Here is a 21,901-nt window from a genome sequence, read left to right on the forward strand (position 1 = left end):
TTCATTTATTATTATTATTATTATTATTATTATTTTCTTCATTTACTGTAAAGTGCAAGTGACAAACCTTGTTTTAACGGCGCTATAGCAATTTCAAAATCTACCTCTCCTTCTGATATAATACATAAAAGTATTTTTAAAATGGTATTTGGTTGCCGCATAAGGTGGCGCTATCCACGTTTTAACCGTTGATCTTTTGAAACACTTTTGGATTCAACCAACCGCTTCAGTGTGTACAAAATATATAAGTGGATGATTTAATGCATTTTACACTAATTTAGTTTAAATAAATGTAAAATGCAATTAAAAAGTGTGTATAAGACATCCAGCCGTCACTTTACGACCTTTAACATTTCAACATATTCAATTGTAATTAAACTAACCTGATTAAAAAAAATAATTCATTCTCCAGCCGTGACGAAGACTATAGTCATTTCCTACCGGATGCACCAGTACACGTATGTTCTGACGGTAGTTCGACATACGCAGCATATTCTATATTTAAAAGTTCCTGCAATATTCACATCGAATTGTACCCATACGATAATCAAACATGCAACCTACGATTTGGGTCTTGGAATCATGACATATTTGAGCTCGACGTTAATCCACAGCTTCGTGTATTGGATCAAAAAGAATTCTTCAATTATAACGGAGTGTGGAATCTTGAGGATGTCGATGCATGGCGTGAAATTGAGGAATACAATACTGAATCCAACCCGTATGTGTATGCTGTCTTCTCTGTGCATCTAAAGCGACGTCACGAGTTTCAGTGGAGATTTATTTTTATTCCTTATTATTTCTGTTCTTACCTTACATGCTTAGTGTTCTTTATTCCTGTTGAGAGTGGTGAGAAACTCACGTATGGAATCACATCTGTACTAGCAATGATAATATTTCAGCAAATCATTGCGTTATCTCTGCCGCCGGTTGGAAACGAGTCATCTGTTTTTGGTAATTACTATGTTTAATAATCATTTTGAAAACGATCGAAAAATGTCGCAGACGGTTGTTTGGATAATGATGATGATGATGGTGATGATGTTGAATGTAATGGTAGGACAATGTTGACAATAATTAACTTCAAGGCATGTTATATAACTTTATTAACTTATTATATTAAATACATAAATAAACATCTTTTTAATTTGTGTATGAATCACTTTCACTTTTTAGGAAAGTACTTTAATGCGGTAATCGGTGTTGGAAGCATATCGATGTTTTTGGAAATTCTGATTTGTAATATATATAGGCGAGGGAGTGTGTATAAGGTATGCTTGAAACTTACAAACTACATGCGCACTAAAAAGGGCGCGTTATGTAAGTGTAGTAGACAAACAAAAGCGGATGAAACATGCAGCCCGGAAGATGGAACTGGTGTGGAAAAGAAAGAAGACTCCGAACAAATACAAGATGAAGAACAACAAGAAGAACAAGCACGCACAACAGCAGCAGTGGCATCAAATGACAGGGACAAAAATAAAAAGGAACAACAAGACAAACAAACACAAACAATAAATGAAACAAAACTACAAGCAATCTGTGATTATGTTGATTTCACACTTGGATTTCTGTTTTTTATATTGTTGCTGGTATTAACGATATATTTCAATGTGACATTATAAATGACACATAATTTGAAAATATCATTGCAATGTTTATTTGTTAATTCTCTATTCTTTCATGATTGAAAATGTCATGTCATTTTGCATTTATTATTATTTTGTTTTCTCTCTTCTTTATTATCCAAAATAAAATATATATATATTTTTTAACATTTACACAACGAATATTTGCATTTATTATGAGCATCATTGTGATTGTGATAAAGCTACATGGTGAATTATGATTAATTATGTAAATAACCCTCACGTATTAATGAAAATAAATGTTTATCTCTATTTGTGTTCAGATAAAAACAATTAAATATCAAAATCTAATACAATATCTAAACAGTGTATATTTGATATAGATACGATAGGATAGATCTTTATTGTCGAAACGGTATAATACACAATTATGAGGTATTAGTAAACATATTTGATGTATGTTTATTAAATATTTGCAAAAACAAAACAAAGCATTGTATAATATTTTAAATAACCAAGTGCCTACAGGTAATATCTATGATAGTGAATATTGTAACTACAAACAAATTATAACAAATTTGCATATCTAAAAAAGCATCGAAATACTGTCCTCCACCGATGATACGATCATCGCGCATGGTTTTTATAATATAGGATAATAGAAGTGTTTTTTAGTAGGTTAATAGCTTATACGCAGTGATTGTCTGATTGGTTCAAATACATAAAATACAATTACAACATGAACAAAACGAAAAAGAATAATGATCCCATAAAATACAACAATAAAAACATATCAAAAAACAGATGACGTCACGCAAGGGAAGAAAGAGAACGAATTGAACCAAGGATAATTAAATAAAGTTTCCATCTAAGTCATTTTGAACATTTAACTGAGGCAGCTCAGACATCATTATTCCAAATTAAATATTATTTGAAGATGATGAAATAGTACATTTTACACTGCATTCAAAAAATATTCTTTAACTTTGTGTTTATAGCTTAGTAGCGGTTCTGGCTTTAATGGAATCTGGGAGAGATTCCATTTTTTTTATTCCGTTACAATAAAAAATGCATTACCCTATAACATTTAGGAGAGGATTCACTAGATCTTATTTCATATTTATGAGCCATACTTAGTTTGACGAAAAGGGAATACATATGGAATGGAATTTCCGTATTGTTCTCCAACATGTCACCGGTTACCTTTCCCTAAAATACATCTCACAGCTTTATTCTGTGCTGTTTGTAAATTATTTTTAAGTTCCTTGGCAAGTCCATCAAACCATGAAGTAGATAGTCATGATGACTTTGGTTAAGAGCGTTACACAGAATTTTCTAGTCTGATTGTTTAAGCATTATATATTACGATAAAGAAATGTAAAATCTCGAGTTAATTTTGTTAATTGTGCTTTGCTTTAATGATGTTCCACTTAAAGTATTGTGAAGGAGACAACCAAGGTATTTGACATACGGTTTATGAACGACTGGATTGGATTGGATTGGATTTTTTCAGTGTAAACACCAAGGATAGCCACGAAAGTCTAGAAGAATTTCCAGTGGGGTCCTTCTGGTGGTGATTGGACAGTACACCGGGAGACAACCCCTACTCTTTTCCGAAGAGTGTACTGCGTTATTCAACGTGCACATGGGCCATAGATGCACACGGGACCAACGGCTTAAATGTCTAACTTGTATTTCAGCCCTTTAGCTGAAACACAAGGAGAGCCAGATCTCTACGGTTTAGCGTACACACAGTGGCTACCACTAGATTAGCCGACTGAGCTAAGCTCTCTCAGTCTGATTGAACATTATCTTTGTCATTGAAAGTCATTTATTTAAGTACTCACTTCAATAGCTTACGCAGTAGCTTACGCAGTATCTTAATAATAATAATTTTAATAGGCCTAAGTAATTTCTCTCCAGCTAAAATTAATACCGTGTAGCTTTTACCCTTCATCTTGCTGGTAATCATTTAGATGTTTGTATAATCACATACCGGTAGGCCTATCCGTAAATTAGTAGAAATTTAATTATTTTAATCTTTCTTTTATTGAAATTATAGCTTTTTCGATCTTTTTAAAATAGGGATTATAATTTTGTATTGATTTCTGTTTAAGATTTTGTTCCAGAATTAATTTTAAGAAGAAATTTAAAGAGTCAATTGTTTGAAGTTCCACAAAACCATTTAAATAATGTGAATTTTGATTATTTATAATTAATATTTTTTTTCTTCTATAGTATGTTATTTTTCTGATATATAATTATTGGTGGTTAGACCCACTGTTATCATCCTCTTATGACAAAGGTAACATACAATGTGATATAATTTTTCTGTTGTGGTTTTTATTCATAATCTTTATCATTTCAATTTATAAGTAGGGGGTAGTTCTATTATTAGGCGGAATATTAATTGAGTATCATTTTTTTGTTGTTTTCAATACGCTAATATTGGAATGATTGATTAATGAGAATACACTAATATTGGAGTGATTGATTATTAAGAATATTAAACATATTTTATATTGTATATTTTAAAATTCTGTCATGTTTTACTCCATTTTGTACTTAAGTTGTTACATTATTGTATTGGCATTATGGTCAATTGCAATGACTCTGAAATTTGAAATTGAATGACCAGCTAAACTGAAATGTTCGGCTACTGGATGAGCGGATTGCTACAAGCGGTCTTTAGACGGTCTTAACGGTTAGCCGGATATAATCGTGACGTCACTACTGGTCTATGATTATAGACAATTGCTATACCGCTGTCTAAACAGTTGGCCGTCTTTAAACTTTAAAGCCTACTCGAAGGAGGCTTAAAACGGTCTTAAATCATTTTCATCATGGCGTTCTGCTGATTAATTCAACAGTGCAAAAGACCTAGACCTAGATCGTCAAAGTCGGAGAATCGAACGACGAATACTCCGCACACTTCTCAGCGTCTGTAAAAATAGGTCTACGGCGTTTATTTACGTTCATTTCGATACATTTGCGTGTGTCGAGCACGCGCATGACGTCACCCTCAATCTTACGTTTCCAGGTAGTGCTTGTTTGCGTTTCAATACTGAAAGCGGTCTTAGGGAAGACTGTTTTATAGCAATGGTCTTAGAGGAATGACTTTAGAAAGACCGTCTCAGAGATAAAGCCGGCTTTATTCGAGGAGTTAAGACTACCATTTAAGACCGTTTTATAGCAATCCTCCCCAGGTGTTCATGCCCAGCGTAGCCTCAGCCATGCGATTTCTGGGCTTGCCTAATCATATTTACCCAGCCATAACTTCACGATGGAAACCGCTGTGAGATAGGACAGCGAGAGTGCCAAAAGTGTTCAGTACAGCCCATGCATTATACAAGCATCATACATTGATACATACACACATATACATACACACATATATAGGGTGATTCAGGTATTAGTCTAATACCTTCAAAATTTCAAATCTTGTCCAATTATGTTCGGCAATTATTTAAAAAGAAAAAAAAAACATCTAGAAAACTGCCAGAGACGGTTGTAATGATGATGATGATGATGATCGATGATTGTGTGCATATTATGGTAAGACGATGTTGGGGAATCTTGTTTTATAAGTGATAATCTTGATGCCATGGTTGTGAAAAGATTGGTAATGACCTATTCCTCACAAGCGTAATATTTACCTTATAATTATTGAACTTAAAAAAACTGGTAGTACAGTAATTGTTGCGTGCCATCTAGTAAAAATTATTCCATCAATGTGCAATAATAATATACAGAAAAAAAAAATCCCCTTCTTCCGACACAATACAATGGACAGTGGTATATGTCAGAATGCACATACCTCTGGGATCAATTTGACTAAAGTTACCAGATCAAAAGCTGGTAATTTTTGACGAGCTTCAATGTGTGTTTTCAGGGTCGGCTCATAATCACATTCTCTTTACAGGAAAGTACTTAAATGGGGTAATCAGTGTTAGAAGCATGTCGCTGTTGGTTGAAATTGTGCTTTAATAATAACATATATGAGCAAGGGAGTGTGTACAGGTATTGTGTGCTCATTATAAACTGGTTTCGCAAATACTTTGTAAGTGAAATGCCGAAGACACTAGATATATATTAACGATATATTTTAATCCACAAAAATAAAAGGGTACATAAATTGAAAATATCATTCGTATGCTCATCTGGTAATTCTCTATTCTTCCACGATTGCAAATTTCGTGTGACCTTTGCATCTATTATGGTACGAGCATCACTGTGATTCTAATAAAGCTACTGTACATGGTGAGTTGTGATAATTTATGTATATAACCTCCTCGTGTTAAAGATAAGAATTGAATATAATATGTTTGTGTTAAGCCCCAACCATCGATACCAGTGGCGGATTCAAGAAGGGGGGGGGGGGGTGGGTGAGGNNNGGGGGGGGTGGGTGAGAGTCGGCTTTCTCCTCTCTCCCCCCGGCCCCTAAATTTTTCCAAATAAAAAAATTAAATTGGAGATAAAAGAAAATTCTACTCAAATTGTAAGTCTAAGAGTACCATTTCCGGCAATCTGGAGGTGCCATAATCATAAATTTTCTTGCCTCAGCACCAACCATGGTGGGGCTGAGGTAGTATAGATCTTCTATCTGTGAAAGTCCCTCTTTGGGCCCCCTTTATTTTCAATTCCTGAATCCGCCATAAAACGTTATTGTCAAAACGGTATAATACACAGATATGAAGTATTAGTAAAAATGGATAAAACATGCTCTTTTTTAATTGCACAAAAATTTTATAATGTAATGTTGTAAATCATTAATTACCTAATGGTAATCTAATCACTAAAATCTTTCAGCATTGCAGTGAATAAATGTGAGATACGAAGTAGGATTGGGTATGCATTCTTATATGGTTACATACAAGTTCATCTGTTAAGCTATCTGTTATACAGTTGGGCAAAAATAATAACAATAACAACAATAACAATAACAATAATAATAATAATAATAATAATAATAATAATAATAATAATAATGATAATAATAATAATAATAATGTTATAGTTATATAGCGCATGTTGCACATTGCCCCTATGCGCTTTAAACAGAAATAATATAGGCCAACCGAGAAAATACAAGTAACAATAAAATAATAACAATAAATTAGCTTTGAATTGGAATTCAGTATGTGTAATAGAGGGGCGTATAACAAAGACTGCTCAGACCACTGACTTGTATAAAGATAATATCTCTATTATTGCGAAATTTCCGGTCGAAATGCTTTGTGGGAGGACGGAGTTCATAGAAAGTAATTTTACTTCATCCGAGCTGCGGCGCTGTATCGTTATGATCAAGGCGCCAATCTGAGTCGTTTGTTTTCTTAGTTCCTCCATTCTGTCAAATATTATGTCACTCGAGGGAAGGCGGACGTTACATCAATTTTAATGCAAACTACGCGAAGAGCTCATTCATAAAAAAAAAAGAAGCTATGCTTGTATTATACTGTGCTGCTGCGAAGAGCATGCAGCATTCAATTAAATTGTTCATAACCACCTGTGTAATATGTAATATTATTCATGAACCTGATTACAACAGCATGACAAATGTTTCGCCCACCAACGTACGCATAACAACAGTTCATTTCATTTATTTGGATTTGACCACAAATTCATCTAGTAATCGATTGTAAAACAGCGTTTACCATGTCGTCTATATATGTTATCCTGCATAAATAATATAAATAAATACAATCAAATAAAATAAATAATATAATAAATGAATAAAATAATGAATGAATGAATGAATGAATGTAATGAATGAATGAATGAATAAATGAATGAAAGAATGAAAGAATGAATGAATGAATGAATGAATGAATGAATGAATGAACGAAGGAACGAACGGAAAAACGAAGGAACGAACGAAGGAACAAATGGATAGATAAATGAATGAATGAATGAATGAATGAATGAATGAATGAATGAATGAATGAATGAATGAAAGGAGTTGATTAGCTCAGTAGTTAAGATGCTTGCCTTCTAATCCAAATGTCCTGGGTTCAATCCCTGTTATAGCAGGAATGTTTCTCACGACTGAAAACAACTCCACTCACAAAGCCTTCTAAGAGATTTCGATGGGTAAAAGCATCACATTATTTCATTTATTTAAAGAGGGCCCCTTGACTTATTCTGTCAACTTTTCAGTTGCTTGATTGTGGATATTACAAAAGTAGAAAATGTTATCCAAAGTTTCAATACCTGAGACATGACTGTCATTATTGTTATTTTATTTTTATGTATCGGCATTTCTTGTGTGTTTATTTATACTGTATTTTCTTTATATTTTTGCTATGGTTATTATAGATAAGAAAACCGCTTTACTAGTTAGTAGTGATTCATATGCATATTGCTATTGTATACATTTTGAACGTTACTGTGCACACAATGACGTGACCGTAGCCTACTTATCACCGATCAGTGCTCGACCTCAATTGTAATAAAAATCATGATTGTAGTAAAAGGCCTTTTATATTTGAATTGGTAGTGTAACTGGAATATCCAGAGATTTTGGTGAAGTGGAAACTACTAAATGTTTGTATGCCACGTTTATAGTTGTAAATCCTGAAACTTTCGGTATCGACTAGATACGCAAATTCGCAATGATTAGTTTGTTTTCAACGTGTTTAATAATGGCAGTGACAGTTATGTCAGGTAATACATTGTGCATTTTATTCATTGTTAAAAGTGGTGTTTTCAATGCTTCCACTGATGTAGTTAATAATATTAATACAAACCATATTATTTTAGCTGTATCAGGGGTCGTTTTTTTTCCCGTACTAATAATAGTGCAGTATGCCGGAGCGGAACCTAGTTTGTTTGCTAGTGGATGGAGGGGGGGGGGGGGGCGGGGGGGGGGGGGGGGGGGGGGGGTAAAGGCTTCAAACTATCTTAGATGGTTACTTTCAAAGTAACACCACTGCGGGAAATGGTCTCTTACTGACGAGGTATGGTTGATACTATTATTTTCAAATGTCTACAATATACCGTGTTTACTAGGCTAACATTTTTGATAAATAAATCTTTGGTAAATAAATTAATTCTCCCACCCCTTTAAATCCGCCACTTGTAATGATATAGAAAGTTTAAATTAATTGACAGCAAATAAATTTTCATGAAATATGATTAGTTTTTGGTTATGCTATTGTTAATGTTTGCGACTGTGTTTTAAAGCTATGCTGCTGCATTACTGTACAGAAGATATCTAGTAGGATTACACATGTACAAGTATGTCAATATCAACATCAATCGTACATGTTACATGTTTTGATTGGTTCATAGTTGCCGGTTGCAGTCCAGCTTTAATCACTTCTTTTACTAAAATGCAGACGACATTGACTTGACATATGCAAGCAGCGTATACTTAGGATTTATACGTATTATAAGACTTCAATGAACAAATCTAAAAATATACTTATTTTTTATGTGCGTGACGTTTTCGTATTTTAGCTATTGTTTGGGGCGTTAATGTATTATTACTTGACAATGACGTCTTTCAAAACATTATTTGCTGGGCTTGTATTGACTAGGAAAGAAGGTCTGATAACTTCATTTCTCTGTCTTCCACAACAATTGTGAATTCACCACTCTCCAAGACATCGGTGCTCCAAGAAGAGTCTTAAGTATTAAAAAAGAATTGAGTGTACATTATACAATTATCAAAACTTACGTCACGCATGCGCTTGATAAATCCCTGCTATTCACCAAGGAATGATATTGTTACACTACCTATTTCGTTTCTTTCATAGTTCACGGTGTCACCGTCCTAACAAATAACGAAACCCTTATAGCTGAAGAAATTTTAAACAGTCTTGGACCACGGTCAATTAGACCGGTACTCAACTCTTCAACAGTAGTGAAAGTGGCGATGTCTTTTGTGTTAACTCAAATAATTGAGCTGGTAAGTTTATAAAAAAACAAAACAAAACAACACAAAACTCCGGGAATATTTACCAACCAATTCCATTACCAAAGTTCGTTCAACTGACCAAGTAAACGGGATTAAAACTGATAACAAGACTACTAGCGTTAAAAGACTGTAATCTTTTAGACGAACCATTGTATTTATCTTTAGTCCTCCACTACTTTTATTTAAACCGTCATGTCTGATATAATACCGTAGTAATTCCCCAGAGCGAAATTCATTCTATTCAAATTTAAAATCAACTATAGTGAGAAATTCAACAAAAAACAATGTTGTTTTCTTACTGAGTCTACAAAACGAAGCCTAGCGTTTTTGGCATGACCAGAGAAAGGGGCTCACGGTCCAGCGTAATTGCCTAAAATGCGTTTCATCATAACAAAAAAAACCCCAAAAAACTGGCATTCAGTTAATCTGTCGGTGTCCTGAAATGTCTCCCTAATACCTCCGCATATTCATCACTCTAAAATGCCTAGGTAATTTTAACAGGAAACGTCAGTTTCTAAAAAAAAAAAAAAAAAAAAAAAAAAAAAAGATCTGTTCAACTCAAATTTCTGCCTGTGATTCCTTGACCACTTCGTCACATTAAAAAAAAAAAAATAGCGTTGTTAAAATCATCCACCGGAAAGCATTCAAACTAAACATAAATCCGTTAACTCACTGCGCCCGACGGTCGTCTGTCGACGCAAATTTATGAAGAACGCAAAGCGACGACACAGGTGCTGCAACGGGTCGTTTTTCAATAATTATCTGGTCGTTCATAATACCATCGACAATCAACTATGGTCTGGCACTCACAGGAAGAGGGGCGTCCAATGCCATAGACAGCTATTGGGATAATTACAGTCCCACACAATTTTTCTAATGGGTCCACAAAGAATAGGTTCACATTTTTAAATGGGTCCAAATTATTTAATTTTATGCAAAATTGAGTCTAGAGATCTCATATTTAGCCTAAAATTGGTAATTTTCTTAGGAAATGGGTCCAGATTTTCATTATTTTCGCGTAAAATAAGTCAAATTTTAAGAAAATGTGATCACATTATTTGAATTTACGTGTAAAGTAGGTCCACCCTGATATTGTCCCGGCTGTTGAAAATTCTGGCTACGCATTGGTGTCGTCGTGCGACGGTCACACTACCGTCGTACACGCATTGAGTGTCCGGCTTTAAATGTCGATCAATAGTAATTTTACTATTTTACAATTCAAATTTGAAGTAGAGGCTAATTTGAATGTCACCCACAATTTTTCAAAACATACGTTTTAAATTTTGATCATCCTATATGGCTAAACTTTTTCTAAGAAAGTAAATTAAATATCATTGTCAAATATTAATGAAATACCTTTACATCAGTCATGTTATTAGAATAATGTTATTAATTTCAGAATGATATTCTACAGGAACTGAAAGTCGCTGGCTGGTTTACACTGGTAAGGGTAGCCGATATATAAATCACAAATTTTATACTAATCTCACTTCTAATGATTCAATGAATTATCGAATACATATATGGTTAATACAGAATAATCCATTTGACTATCTCCCAGAATGTACAGTTAAAAACGCTAAGCCCGGATTATCTATTCAAGTTGGAATCACACATTGTATCAGTTGACCACGATGCAAAGCCACTGAATCTAGGCTGATTGTTCTTAGAACTTGTTACTTCTAATAATGGAATAGCATTGCTGGCTGATGAATCAGAAGTGCTAATCCGTCCTTTGACAGTTTGGTGGTCCAATTCCTAATAACATGGCAGCCACATAGTCGCCGTCATTTGAACTGTTGTAGTTTAACGTCTTACCCATATTTTTTTTGCTCTAGAAGTGAAAGTAATTGTTTAAAAAGTAGATAACTGGACATAAATGAAAAACCTAATTCTGACTAATAATTATATCCATATTTCTAATGTTATTTTTAAAGGATTGGACGGACGAACGCATAAGCTGGAATGCATCTGACTACGGTGTCGATTGTGTTCTTATTCCCGTAGACGAAATTTGGAAACCTGATATAATACTTGACAACAAGTGAGTGCGGATAATCTATTATCAGTATTTATTAAATCTTCAATAAAAATACACATTCTTTTAGTATTATTGCACAGTTTTGAACATCAAGTTTGATTTACAGTTTAAATACGGTCTAATCAGATCGTCACCGACACCACGAAGAAACACAAATTTAAAAAGTCATATTTTCTTCTGCTTTTGACATTGTGACTATGTACAACTACACTATCTAGTCAATTAAACTAATTAGCCCTAACAAACAAAAAGGGAAAAATGAAAAACAGACACAAACTTTCAGTGTGTCATCAGAAGACGCGTTTGCCGCGTTGCAATCGTTGTGATTAGATAGATAAAGTCTAGCTGGGGTAGAGTTAGATGCAAAAATTAGATTCTAACTTTCTTAGGCATAGCGATACCCTTCTTGCAGTACAAATTTGAACAGGCCTAAACGCATGCATCAATATTAGTAAAAACATATTAGTTTAAGTAGTATAAACCTAGTTTGTATAGGCCTATAATCACCCGTGAGTACAATGGTAAAACATAGGCTACGGTTTGTGTCTGACAACGGAGCGCGTACAGTGCGTAATGAGACTTTCGTTTTCACGAAGACACAAACTTTGCTGTATGTGTAAAAACACCTATGCTGGGTTTATATTTATCGTGTTCACGAACAGACACTTTCCACGATACTTAACAGGTTCATTCAAGAATAATTTAACGTTTGAATTGATTAATGCTTTATTTTGAAACATAATTCAAAACATATTTTGATATCTTGATAGTGAAATTTTTGCGGAGTAGCAGTCATTTCAAAACGCGTTTTTCTCAAAAAAACGTTAACTTGGTCGAAATGGAAGTTTGTGTCTTCTTAAAAATGGTGACGATATACACAGTACATGTTTCCGGAGAGTACTTATTGTCGTCAAATTAGCTTAGCACTAAGTTACACTACTTACAAATCACTATTTACAAATCATAAACCTCAACTTAATACCAGTTTTATTTGTGGGTGGAGAAAGACAAAGGTAGATAAAGCCCTTTGCTAAGGACACAGTGAAATTAACAATGCGAGACCGCGAAAGGTCAGAATCAACCAAAACCACTAATTGTGCTGACAGTTTTGACAATACTCTACATCTTTTGGAGAGTCAAACCAAAGAGTATAAAACTGCAAGAGGTCCGACTGCCGAGGATTCTTTGGAACACAATCCTATTTCAAAAGTACTACCGTACTACCCCAAAAGAGGCGTGGCCTTTAAAATAACGTAAAGTGCGTTCATATCGAGCGCGTGCTGCGCGTCTATAGAATGTATGCTGGAATTCGAAACGCAGCACGCGTTCAATACGGACGCTTTTTACGTTCTTATGAAGGAAACGCCCCTTCGTCGTGGGAGTACTTTTTAAACGTTCCATTGCCTGTATACAGAATAAGGGCAGTCGGACCTCTTGCAGTTTTATACTCTTTGATACAAGTAAGAACTCTACATCTTTTGGAGAGTCAAACATGATTCACTAGGAAAACCAAACTTTTTTTAAACGATGAAATTCGCATTAAAGGTAATAATCTAATTTACACAAGAGTCCGAATAGTTTTTAGAGTTTGGAGTAAAACAAGTTTTGAAAATTCTAAGCGTTATAGGCCTATCCAAATTAAAAGAAAATGGAAAGGACCTAATTTACTAAAGACACACATACAAGAAATCTGTCCCGGTGTATCATTTAAATAATCATTCTTTGAAGCCCAGTCGACCAAACGCACGGTATTGTCGTATTTAACAGAATATTCTAAAGCATAATATTGAATACTACTACGTCTTTAACTATAATCTTAGAAAGACCTTTGGAAATGAAAGTCAAATTAACTTTTAAATAAAGAAGAACATGAGCCAATAATAAATTTGTTTATAACAATATTAAAGTAGGTAAGATAGGCATACTGGTAAAGAATATGGTAAAAAATGGATTATACAATATATGCTAAACTATATGTAATGGATGTAAGCATTCCTTATTCTTCACGTATATAATTATTTTAGTGATTTACATGGTCAGTTTATAATATTTTTATTTCTTTATTTAGTGAGCATATACGCGTTTGTACCAGCCAAAATCACTAAGTGGTATTTACGTTCCACTACCTATACTATATACTCTTCTGCTCCTATCACTGTATTGTATTAAAGTAAATTGAACAGTGAACTCTCACATGTGTTGCTTTTTTAGCGTGACGAGTCCTCGTCCAATATTTTGTGTCATGACTCGTGTTTTTCTTTTTCTCTTTTGTGGGGATAACCAAACCTTTATTTTCCATTATTTCTTTTTCAATAATTTTCTGTTTTATACTTATCTATATTATCTATATTCCCTTAAGTGAATAAATATGAAACTCATTGAGTATCCTCATATTTACAAAAGTTACATTTTTCATTTTTTGGCCCCTTTGACAGTTTCACAATGCAGAATTCGCTCACTTAATCATGATACAAGTTATGAATATCATCTATTTGCAATTAAATTTTTTGTTTGTTTGTTTTTTTCTTTTTTGTTTTGTTTTTTAACATAAAATCTGCCGATAAAGTACCGACGTTTAATCTGTACTAACTTTTATGGACATACTCCATCATGAATTATATACGTCACATTAGGTATTATTTACAATTGTTTTAAAATTTCTGTTTAAATAAAATTACGCCCCTTGTGTTCATGCTTCGTGTTATTGTAAAATTATTTGTTACGATGTTTGAATGGGCATAAATAGGAACTCAAAATATGCAAATAATGGTAAGACATATAAAAGAAATAAAAGAATGGTGCTCCGATATATTTCTTCCAGAACTTTACACGCGTCTAGACGGTAAATCGTCACAAAAAGTTTTGTCCTTAATAAAATTATTAATCCATACTCCTTCCCACTCTTTGTATAGTGTTGACGAAGAATACAACCAATTCCTACCGGATGCACCAGTGAAGGTATGCTCTGACGGAAGGGCAACATACACAGCATACTCTATATTTCAAAGTTCATGCAATATCAACATCCAATTATTCCCATACGATTATCAATCATGCAAGCTGCGATTTTCTTCTTGGATTCATGACGAGTCGGAAATCGATATCCAACCACTGCTCCGTTTTTTGGATCAAGAAGATCAGTTCAAAGACAATGGAGTTTGGACACTTCAGCATGTAGATGCAACAAGCATTGTGGAAAATTACAAACCAAGTAACAAACCGTTTGTTTATGCTGTCTTCTCTATTCATCTCTTACGACGCCACGAGTTTTATTTACTATTTATTTTGATACCTTACTTTTTCTGCTCCGTTCTCATCTGTTTGATGTTCTTTGTTCCGTTTGATAGCGGTGAGAAACTATCGTACGGAATAACAGCTGTGTTAGGAATGATTGTTTTTCAAGAAATCATTGCGTCTGCTTTGCCACCAGTTGGGAACCATTCCTCTGTTGTAGGTAAGTATAGGCCTAAATATTATCTAATCATTTTTTCAATCCTCATTTGTATCACTGTTGAAAGTCTATGGTAGACTATAACAACAGGTCAACGTCAATGAAACATCACAACATGTCAACATCAATGAAACAAAACTGCAGTAATTTTTTTGATATTGTATTCTAAAATATTAAAAATAATTTTCTCTTTCTAGGAAAATACTTCACTTCAGTAATATGTATTGGAATCGTATCAGTGTTTGTGGAAATTGTAGCATATAATATATATATGCAAGGAAATTTATACAAGGCATGCGTGTATGTATTACGCTATTATGAAATTAAAAGGAAACCGGGACCAAACAACAACTATCAGATGGGGAATATTGGAGAATCTGAAACAGAGCAAGATAGTAAAGAAAGAGAGGAAGAAGCCGCCGAACACACAAAGAAATTACAAGCTTATTGTACATTTTTTGATTTGTGCTTCGGATTAATGTGTCTTTTAATGATATTCGCATTAATGTTATGGTTTGTAATAAAAATTTAAAATTTCTTGACTTTTATTTACGTACCTGAAACAGTATTTTTGCTACATGGTGAGTTGTAAGAATTCAGGAAAATGGAAAAAGTATGGATTTTACAATATAAACAGGTAATAGGCCTAAATTATAAGACAGTAGAAAGATTGAGTACTACTATGTCTATGTAAGGTTGAATTTAAGGTATGAGACAAACTCATGTTACTGTAACTAAAAAAAAAGACCTGACTGACTTAAAAACATTACGAATAGTATTGGTATCATATCATTTTGATATCAGAAATAATAAGCGATTATAATACTGTACAATTCGTAAATATATAAGCCCAAAAGCAAAATATTAGATTAATTGGTTCAGACTAAGAAGCTTGCTAAGTTATGAAATTATTAGTCTCTGTTTGTGATATAATTCTTAATTGAAATTGGTTAAGATCACGTGTAAGTGAAAAACAAAAGTATTATTTACTAGTATATAGTGATTATTGGATCCAGTGTCTAAACAAACAAGTCTTTCAATCCCAGTTAAGGACCGTAATGCATATAACTGTTTGAACAATGTGATACTGACTAAAGAGAATAAATTCATATTTTATGAGTCTTTTTTCTGTATTTGTTGACTGATGCTTCATCGGAGTTACGTATCTAAATAAAATATTAAACAAAACTTATACAAAAGACAACGAAAAAACAATTTCCATTACAATCCTTGAAAAACGCTGGCGCCTCTTCGGTCAAATCCGCAGACTTGATGAGCACACACCAACCAATATCGCCATGAAGCTTTACTTTTCTACTCAGCAACCGCAGTTCACAGGAAGACCCAAAGCGACTCTACTCTTAACCCTTAAATCAGATTTCAAATCACGTATCAATAACAAACACAATCTAAAATTTCAATCAAATCCCTTACAAAAAGTTATGTTGGAAAGATCTCATATACAACCTTACCAAAGCAACCCAGGCGGAAAAGTCAGACGACTATTCGAGGTAGAAAGAATACAAGTAAATACGCAATTATAACTCGATAATTATTATCGCTTGATAATAATTTTAGTTTTGATAAACACCTTTTTCAGATGATGACATTTTTGGAGAAACATATCGTTGTGATGGAATTAGAACACAAAACTTTTCGATTAAGCTTTCGATTCCCTAATGAGTTACGAGGTAAATATTAACTCCTTTGGATGTACTCATTTGACACATTTTTGGGAACTTAAAGCCCCATTACCGGCAAGATTTCAGTTGTTAAGAAAAATCTGATTTTTATATATGTTATAAAGATTTATATATGTAATACGAAATTGCTAATTTGACTGAATTTAGACATTCCTAAAAATGTAAAATAAGACTGAAATTTAATTTTCTTTTTTTGGGTTCCACACAAAAAAAATAAAGGCGGATGGATTTTTCATGTTTGGTTTTGCGATAGGTCTGCAAATAAATATAGTAGGCGCCGAAAACATTAGCCTATCCAACACTGCTAAGCTAGGCCTAGCCTTACCTCGATTTAGGTTCTGTTATCACACATACAAACGGCAGACATGATATTTTCCGTTGCTAGTATTGACATTTGTGAAATAATATAATAATTATTTCATAGGAATTGTCACATAGTGATGATTATTATTATTATATAGTGATGATTATTATTATTATATAGTGATGATTATTATTATTATTATTATTATTATTATTATTATTATTATTATTTTTATTATTATCATCGTCATTATATGGAAAGACTGTATATGTTGACCTAAAGGAGATGAAGCTCATACTTTTCATATACACTTTGTGTCTTACCTGGATATCTTGTATGCTAATTTTAATTATGCATATGCAAATTAATTATGCTAATTTTGGATGATTGCGAGGGGTGGACGGTGTAGAGGTCAGTTGAGGAAGATTGGCTGAGCGGGAGATAGCTCAAGGGAGGCCAATGATTTGTATGGCCAAAAATAGGCCTAAAGGATTGGAATTATCCTTGTTTTGCGAAGTATCCTGCAGTATGTGGCTAAGTGTGTAGCCTGGAATATGCTTGATATATGCAAGAAAACTGTGGTGGAATTGAGCCACCCAAGTTTTATGAAAAATATTACAGGAAACTGTGGTGGAATTGAGACGCCCGAGTTTTATGGATAATACTGCCGAGAAAACTGTGGTGGAATTGAGACGCCCGAGTTTTACGGATACTGTGCTACAAGAAACTGTTGTAGGAAAGCTGGGGGAATTGAGCCGCCCAAGGTGATTTGTTGCTACGGTAGATCCGAGCAGACGTAACGTGCCGTGAGAACATTTTGTTTATAAACAGGAACATTTCCGTTCGATATTTGTATAATGATTCTGTGTTAATTTTATATTATACCTTTACTTTTCATTTTTATCAAAGTCGGAAGATTCGACGATTAAATAGATAATCTGGTGTGAATTGCAACAAGTTGTACTCAGTCATTTCATTGGTTGAAAACCACAAACAGAGCTTGTGACAGCATCTCGTTTAAAAGCTAAATGTAAAAGATATGTTGCTTGGAAAAGAGATTCAGATGCAGAATTTGTTGATGCCTTCTCCCAAAGATGGAGTAATTTTACAGCTTATATTTTCCCTCCTTTTAGCCTAATTGCAAGAGCCATACAGAAGGTAAGGACAGAGGAGGCAAAGGCAGTGCTAGTTGTGCCATTATGGCCAACCCAACCATGGTTTACGATATTTGTGGACCTATTGATAGACAATCCCATAATCCTACCAAAGATGAACTCATTGCTAACACTGGAGTACGACAAGAAAAGATTACATCCGTTGCGCAAGAAGCTGGTATTGATAGCTGCAAAATTATCAGGGAAATGTACAGAGAGAGAAATATTTCTCAAAGGACTACCAATTTACTCCTCCAATCGTGGAAACTGGAACCCACAAACATTATTCAGTATCTGTCTCTTATACACATCTAGATAGCTCAAGGGAGGCCACAAATAACCAATTTCATTAGAGAGGGTGCACTTTATTGACAGTATAAAGTATACATAAAAGCGAGAGTATTCCAGCGGATACGATTTACAACCTCTGACTTTGCCTAGTAACGAAGAATTTGTCGAGAAAATGGTAATCTCCTATGAGAAATAGTCTGTATTTCTAATTTTGTTTTATTCTTTTGCGTAAAACTAAAATATATGCCAATATATTTCAATTGTTTATAATAAATAGAGTAATGCATAGGCCTATATGCATTTTTTCTAATAAAAAAAATGTGAAATTTTGCCGGGAACAAATATGATATCACGCAAGAAAAAACACAAAGCTACCAAAAGATTATATAAAGCAATATTATCAACTAACACGCCATTATCACTCCCTATCAGTTGACTACGGTACCTCTGAAATTTATAGTAAAAAAAGTTAGTCAAGACTGTACAGGTCCGGGACCAGGGCGCACCCACCACCCCCCCCCCCCCCCCTTCTTTCCCCCTCTTTCTTAATTGTTTGTGTAAGACTATACAATGCCTTGAGGGGATCGCCACTCCTCTAAGCAGGTCTGTTTTCCTATCCTCCAGTATCCGTTTTACTCCTGGCTAGATAGAGACACGCAACCACGACGTTCTAAGTCTGAGCTTTAACCGCTGCGCCAAACGAAACCACTGCGCCAAACGCAAGAAACATAATTTATCATACTACCATTTTTAATAGAAATTGTAACTATAAATACTTTATATTACGGTACCTTGTATCTATTTATAGCGTATTGAAGGCTTCTGCATAACTTAGCATACAGCTATGTTGGTGTTGGAGTACAATGAACGACATAGTTTGAATACGCGGGATTTGTCGGCCTGTTTTCACTGAGATATTCCTTATCTGCGGATACCCCAAATGTAATGTAATGTACGGTAATCCCCCTCCACAGTCAAACACAAATCTTCGGACCAAATGTATATAAATTGTTAAAAATAATGTTTTAGGACGTATCAGCTTAAAATGGATCAAAATCTCGTTAGGCAGCAGACGGCTAGGCACTAGCGCTTCACCCTTGGACCCCCTGTCGGTCAAATTAACCTTTTCCACCTACACGTGAACAGTCCTTTCACCACCACAACCCGACACCAACAAACTAAGACCATACTATACGTGTGTTACGAAATGTATAAATGTTCATATTTATGAACTGCGTTCCGAATTAGTGTCTATGGAGGCTCATTCTATTTATATATTATTTCACAATACACAGTTTACAACAACAGAAGTTAATGATCTATAGGGCCTATCTACAGAATACAGTTTTAGCGCATAGGGAGCATCAAAGAAAAAATAATTATAATTAACAAAATAAAAACTAACTCCCTGCTAGAAATGATGATGTTTAATTTCTGTAAAATAATAATAAGTTTGTGTTTGAATATATGTTTATCTATTTGTTGTAGACTGCGACCTATATTATTTCATGCACTTAATGATGATTCATTATAACACACGTAAATGCATTATTGGGTTGATTTTATTATCACGTGACACTGGGTATTTACATCATTTAATAGCAAATTATTTCCCTTTTGACTTGCATCATTCAATTTAGTTCCACTTCTATTCATTATTGTTCTATTATTTGTGTTATATACCACACCCAAATAGATCCTTGTCGTTTGATCGGTGGATTTCGTATCACCTGACATTGGTTATTTAACTCTCTTTAATCATCATGGAAATTTACTTCCAACGTTCATTTTTACTCTCATCCATACATATTCGGTCATTCGTTTCGCTCCATTCCACGGATACGATACGATATAACTTCATCCTAATACAATCTTTTGATTGGTAAAAAAAAATGTAGATTTTTTCATAATATATCAAATGACAAGGATCTATTTAGGTGTGTTATACAACAAATAATGAATATTTTTTATAAGCGCAATAGAAAGCATATTTCCATTCGTTGAAAGATTGACTGGTCCATTCAACTCGGCTCCGCCTATTTGAATGGAACAGTCAATCTTCAAAATCATGAACATATTATTCTTATCATTGCATTCATAAACATTAATTATTTGTATATTATTGGATGCCTTTACCTAATATAATGTTTTCATCGTAGAAATAACTACTCTGTTCGGATGACATGCTCTCAAAAACATTCATTATTTGTATACTTTTATATGCATTTATACCAACAATGGAATCAAAACATCGACAGCCAATACCAACGCACTTACATCCAGTTACAGCCAGCACCAAAAGTAACTATATACAATGGCCATTTTTTAAATGAGATATATAATGTTATATTGAATTATAGTGTTAAAATAACTAACATATTCACAAAACAATTATAGGAACGCGGGATCTGTATTAAACAATATCTGTGCAGCTTTACACCCAAAGGCTTAAAAAAGTTTATAACAATATCCGTTTCTTAGTCATCAACATCATCTCCATCAACATCTTCATAATATCATCATTATCATCATTACCATCATTATCCTTATCATTATCCTTATCATTATCATCATCATTCTCATCATCATCAACAACGCTATCAGGCCCTATACGTGCGTGTCATACAAACAAACGTGTTATAAAACAAACGCATGCACGTATATTTATTAGTACACTGTCGTTTTGTGGGACCTATGCAACAATATCCAAAAGGCGGTTGATGGTTGATTATTTAAATACCGGACTTCTCTAGCGTTGTGAATAGAGTTATACTTAAAAGGGCTACAGTTCAGATTACTATAAAGAACCAGAACATGAGTATTAATAACAAAGCAAAATATAAAATTCCAAAGTAGAAATCAAAAATGGCACAATAATGTTGTAAATTTAAGGTGTGCTTTTCGTCCGCCGTTGTTGCCATGGAATTTTGGGATTCTTCTGTCTGCGCTGTGCAGTGGTTGTCGTTTTCCGCCTTCGAATTGAATGCCGATTTAGAACGACACCACTTTAGTAAATACATGCTAGCTTTATATACATTACCTTGCATGTATACGTTATTAACCAAAATTTCAATAAAAACTGATATGATCCCAAGGCAGATAACTGTGGTGAAGTACTTTCCTGGAAAGAAAAAAAAACCAAAGAAATAATGTTAAACAAAAACATTCAAAACAAAAATAGCAGCCTTATAAAAAGTATAATTTATAGAGTTAGCTAGTATTTTCATATGTTATATATAACATATTTCCATATGTTATATATGTCCTTTATTCGAACACTGTATTTACCTTTCTTTGATGGTTTATGTATATACATATAAATGAGATATATATATATATATATATATACATATATATACACACATATATATATATACATATGTATATATACATATGTATATACATATATGTGTGTATATATATGTATATATATATATATATATATATATA

The 21,901-nt window shown here is 33.7% G+C and overlaps 3 protein-coding genes across 4 annotated transcripts in view; 2 read left to right on the plus strand and 1 right to left on the minus strand.

Annotated features, from left to right (window-relative positions):
* Positions 1–398: 398 nt before the first annotated feature.
* LOC117113418 (neuronal acetylcholine receptor subunit alpha-9-like) lies at positions 399–3,195 on the plus strand (the record flags this gene model as incomplete). The annotated part of the gene is made up of 2 exons (XM_033256738.1): positions 399–954; positions 1,177–3,195. Coding segments are annotated over 2 exons (1,005 nt in total), but the record flags the coding sequence as incomplete, so codon positions are not given.
* Positions 3,196–8,015: 4,820 nt separating this feature from the next.
* LOC117113485 (neuronal acetylcholine receptor subunit alpha-7-like) lies at positions 8,016–16,123 on the plus strand. Its single transcript, XM_033256824.1, has 6 exons — positions 8,016–8,252; positions 9,347–9,498; positions 10,907–10,951; positions 11,445–11,551; positions 14,461–15,002; positions 15,197–16,123. The coding sequence occupies exons 1-6, from the start codon at positions 8,201–8,203 to the stop codon at positions 15,529–15,531; spliced, it is 1,233 nt and encodes a 410-aa protein (XP_033112715.1). The 5' UTR covers positions 8,016–8,200; the 3' UTR covers positions 15,532–16,123.
* A 3,872-nt stretch (positions 16,124–19,995) lies between these two features.
* LOC117113436 (neuronal acetylcholine receptor subunit alpha-7-like) overlaps positions 19,996–21,901 on the minus strand; it is a 10,558-nt gene continuing 8,652 nt past the window's right edge. For both annotated transcript variants that reach the window (XM_033256768.1, XM_033256769.1), the window contains exon 7: positions 19,996–21,572. In XM_033256768.1, coding sequence (XP_033112659.1) covers positions 21,241–21,572 — 332 coding nt within the window. In that variant the 3' untranslated portion in view covers positions 19,996–21,240. The remainder of the gene's footprint in view (positions 21,573–21,901) is intronic.

The sequence above is a fragment of the Anneissia japonica genome, unplaced genomic scaffold, assembly GCF_011630105.1.
Source record: "Anneissia japonica isolate Jap-2015-1 unplaced genomic scaffold, ASM1163010v1 scaffold493_len2256704_cov171, whole genome shotgun sequence".
Lineage (NCBI taxonomy): Eukaryota > Metazoa > Echinodermata > Crinoidea > Comatulida > Comatulidae > Anneissia > Anneissia japonica.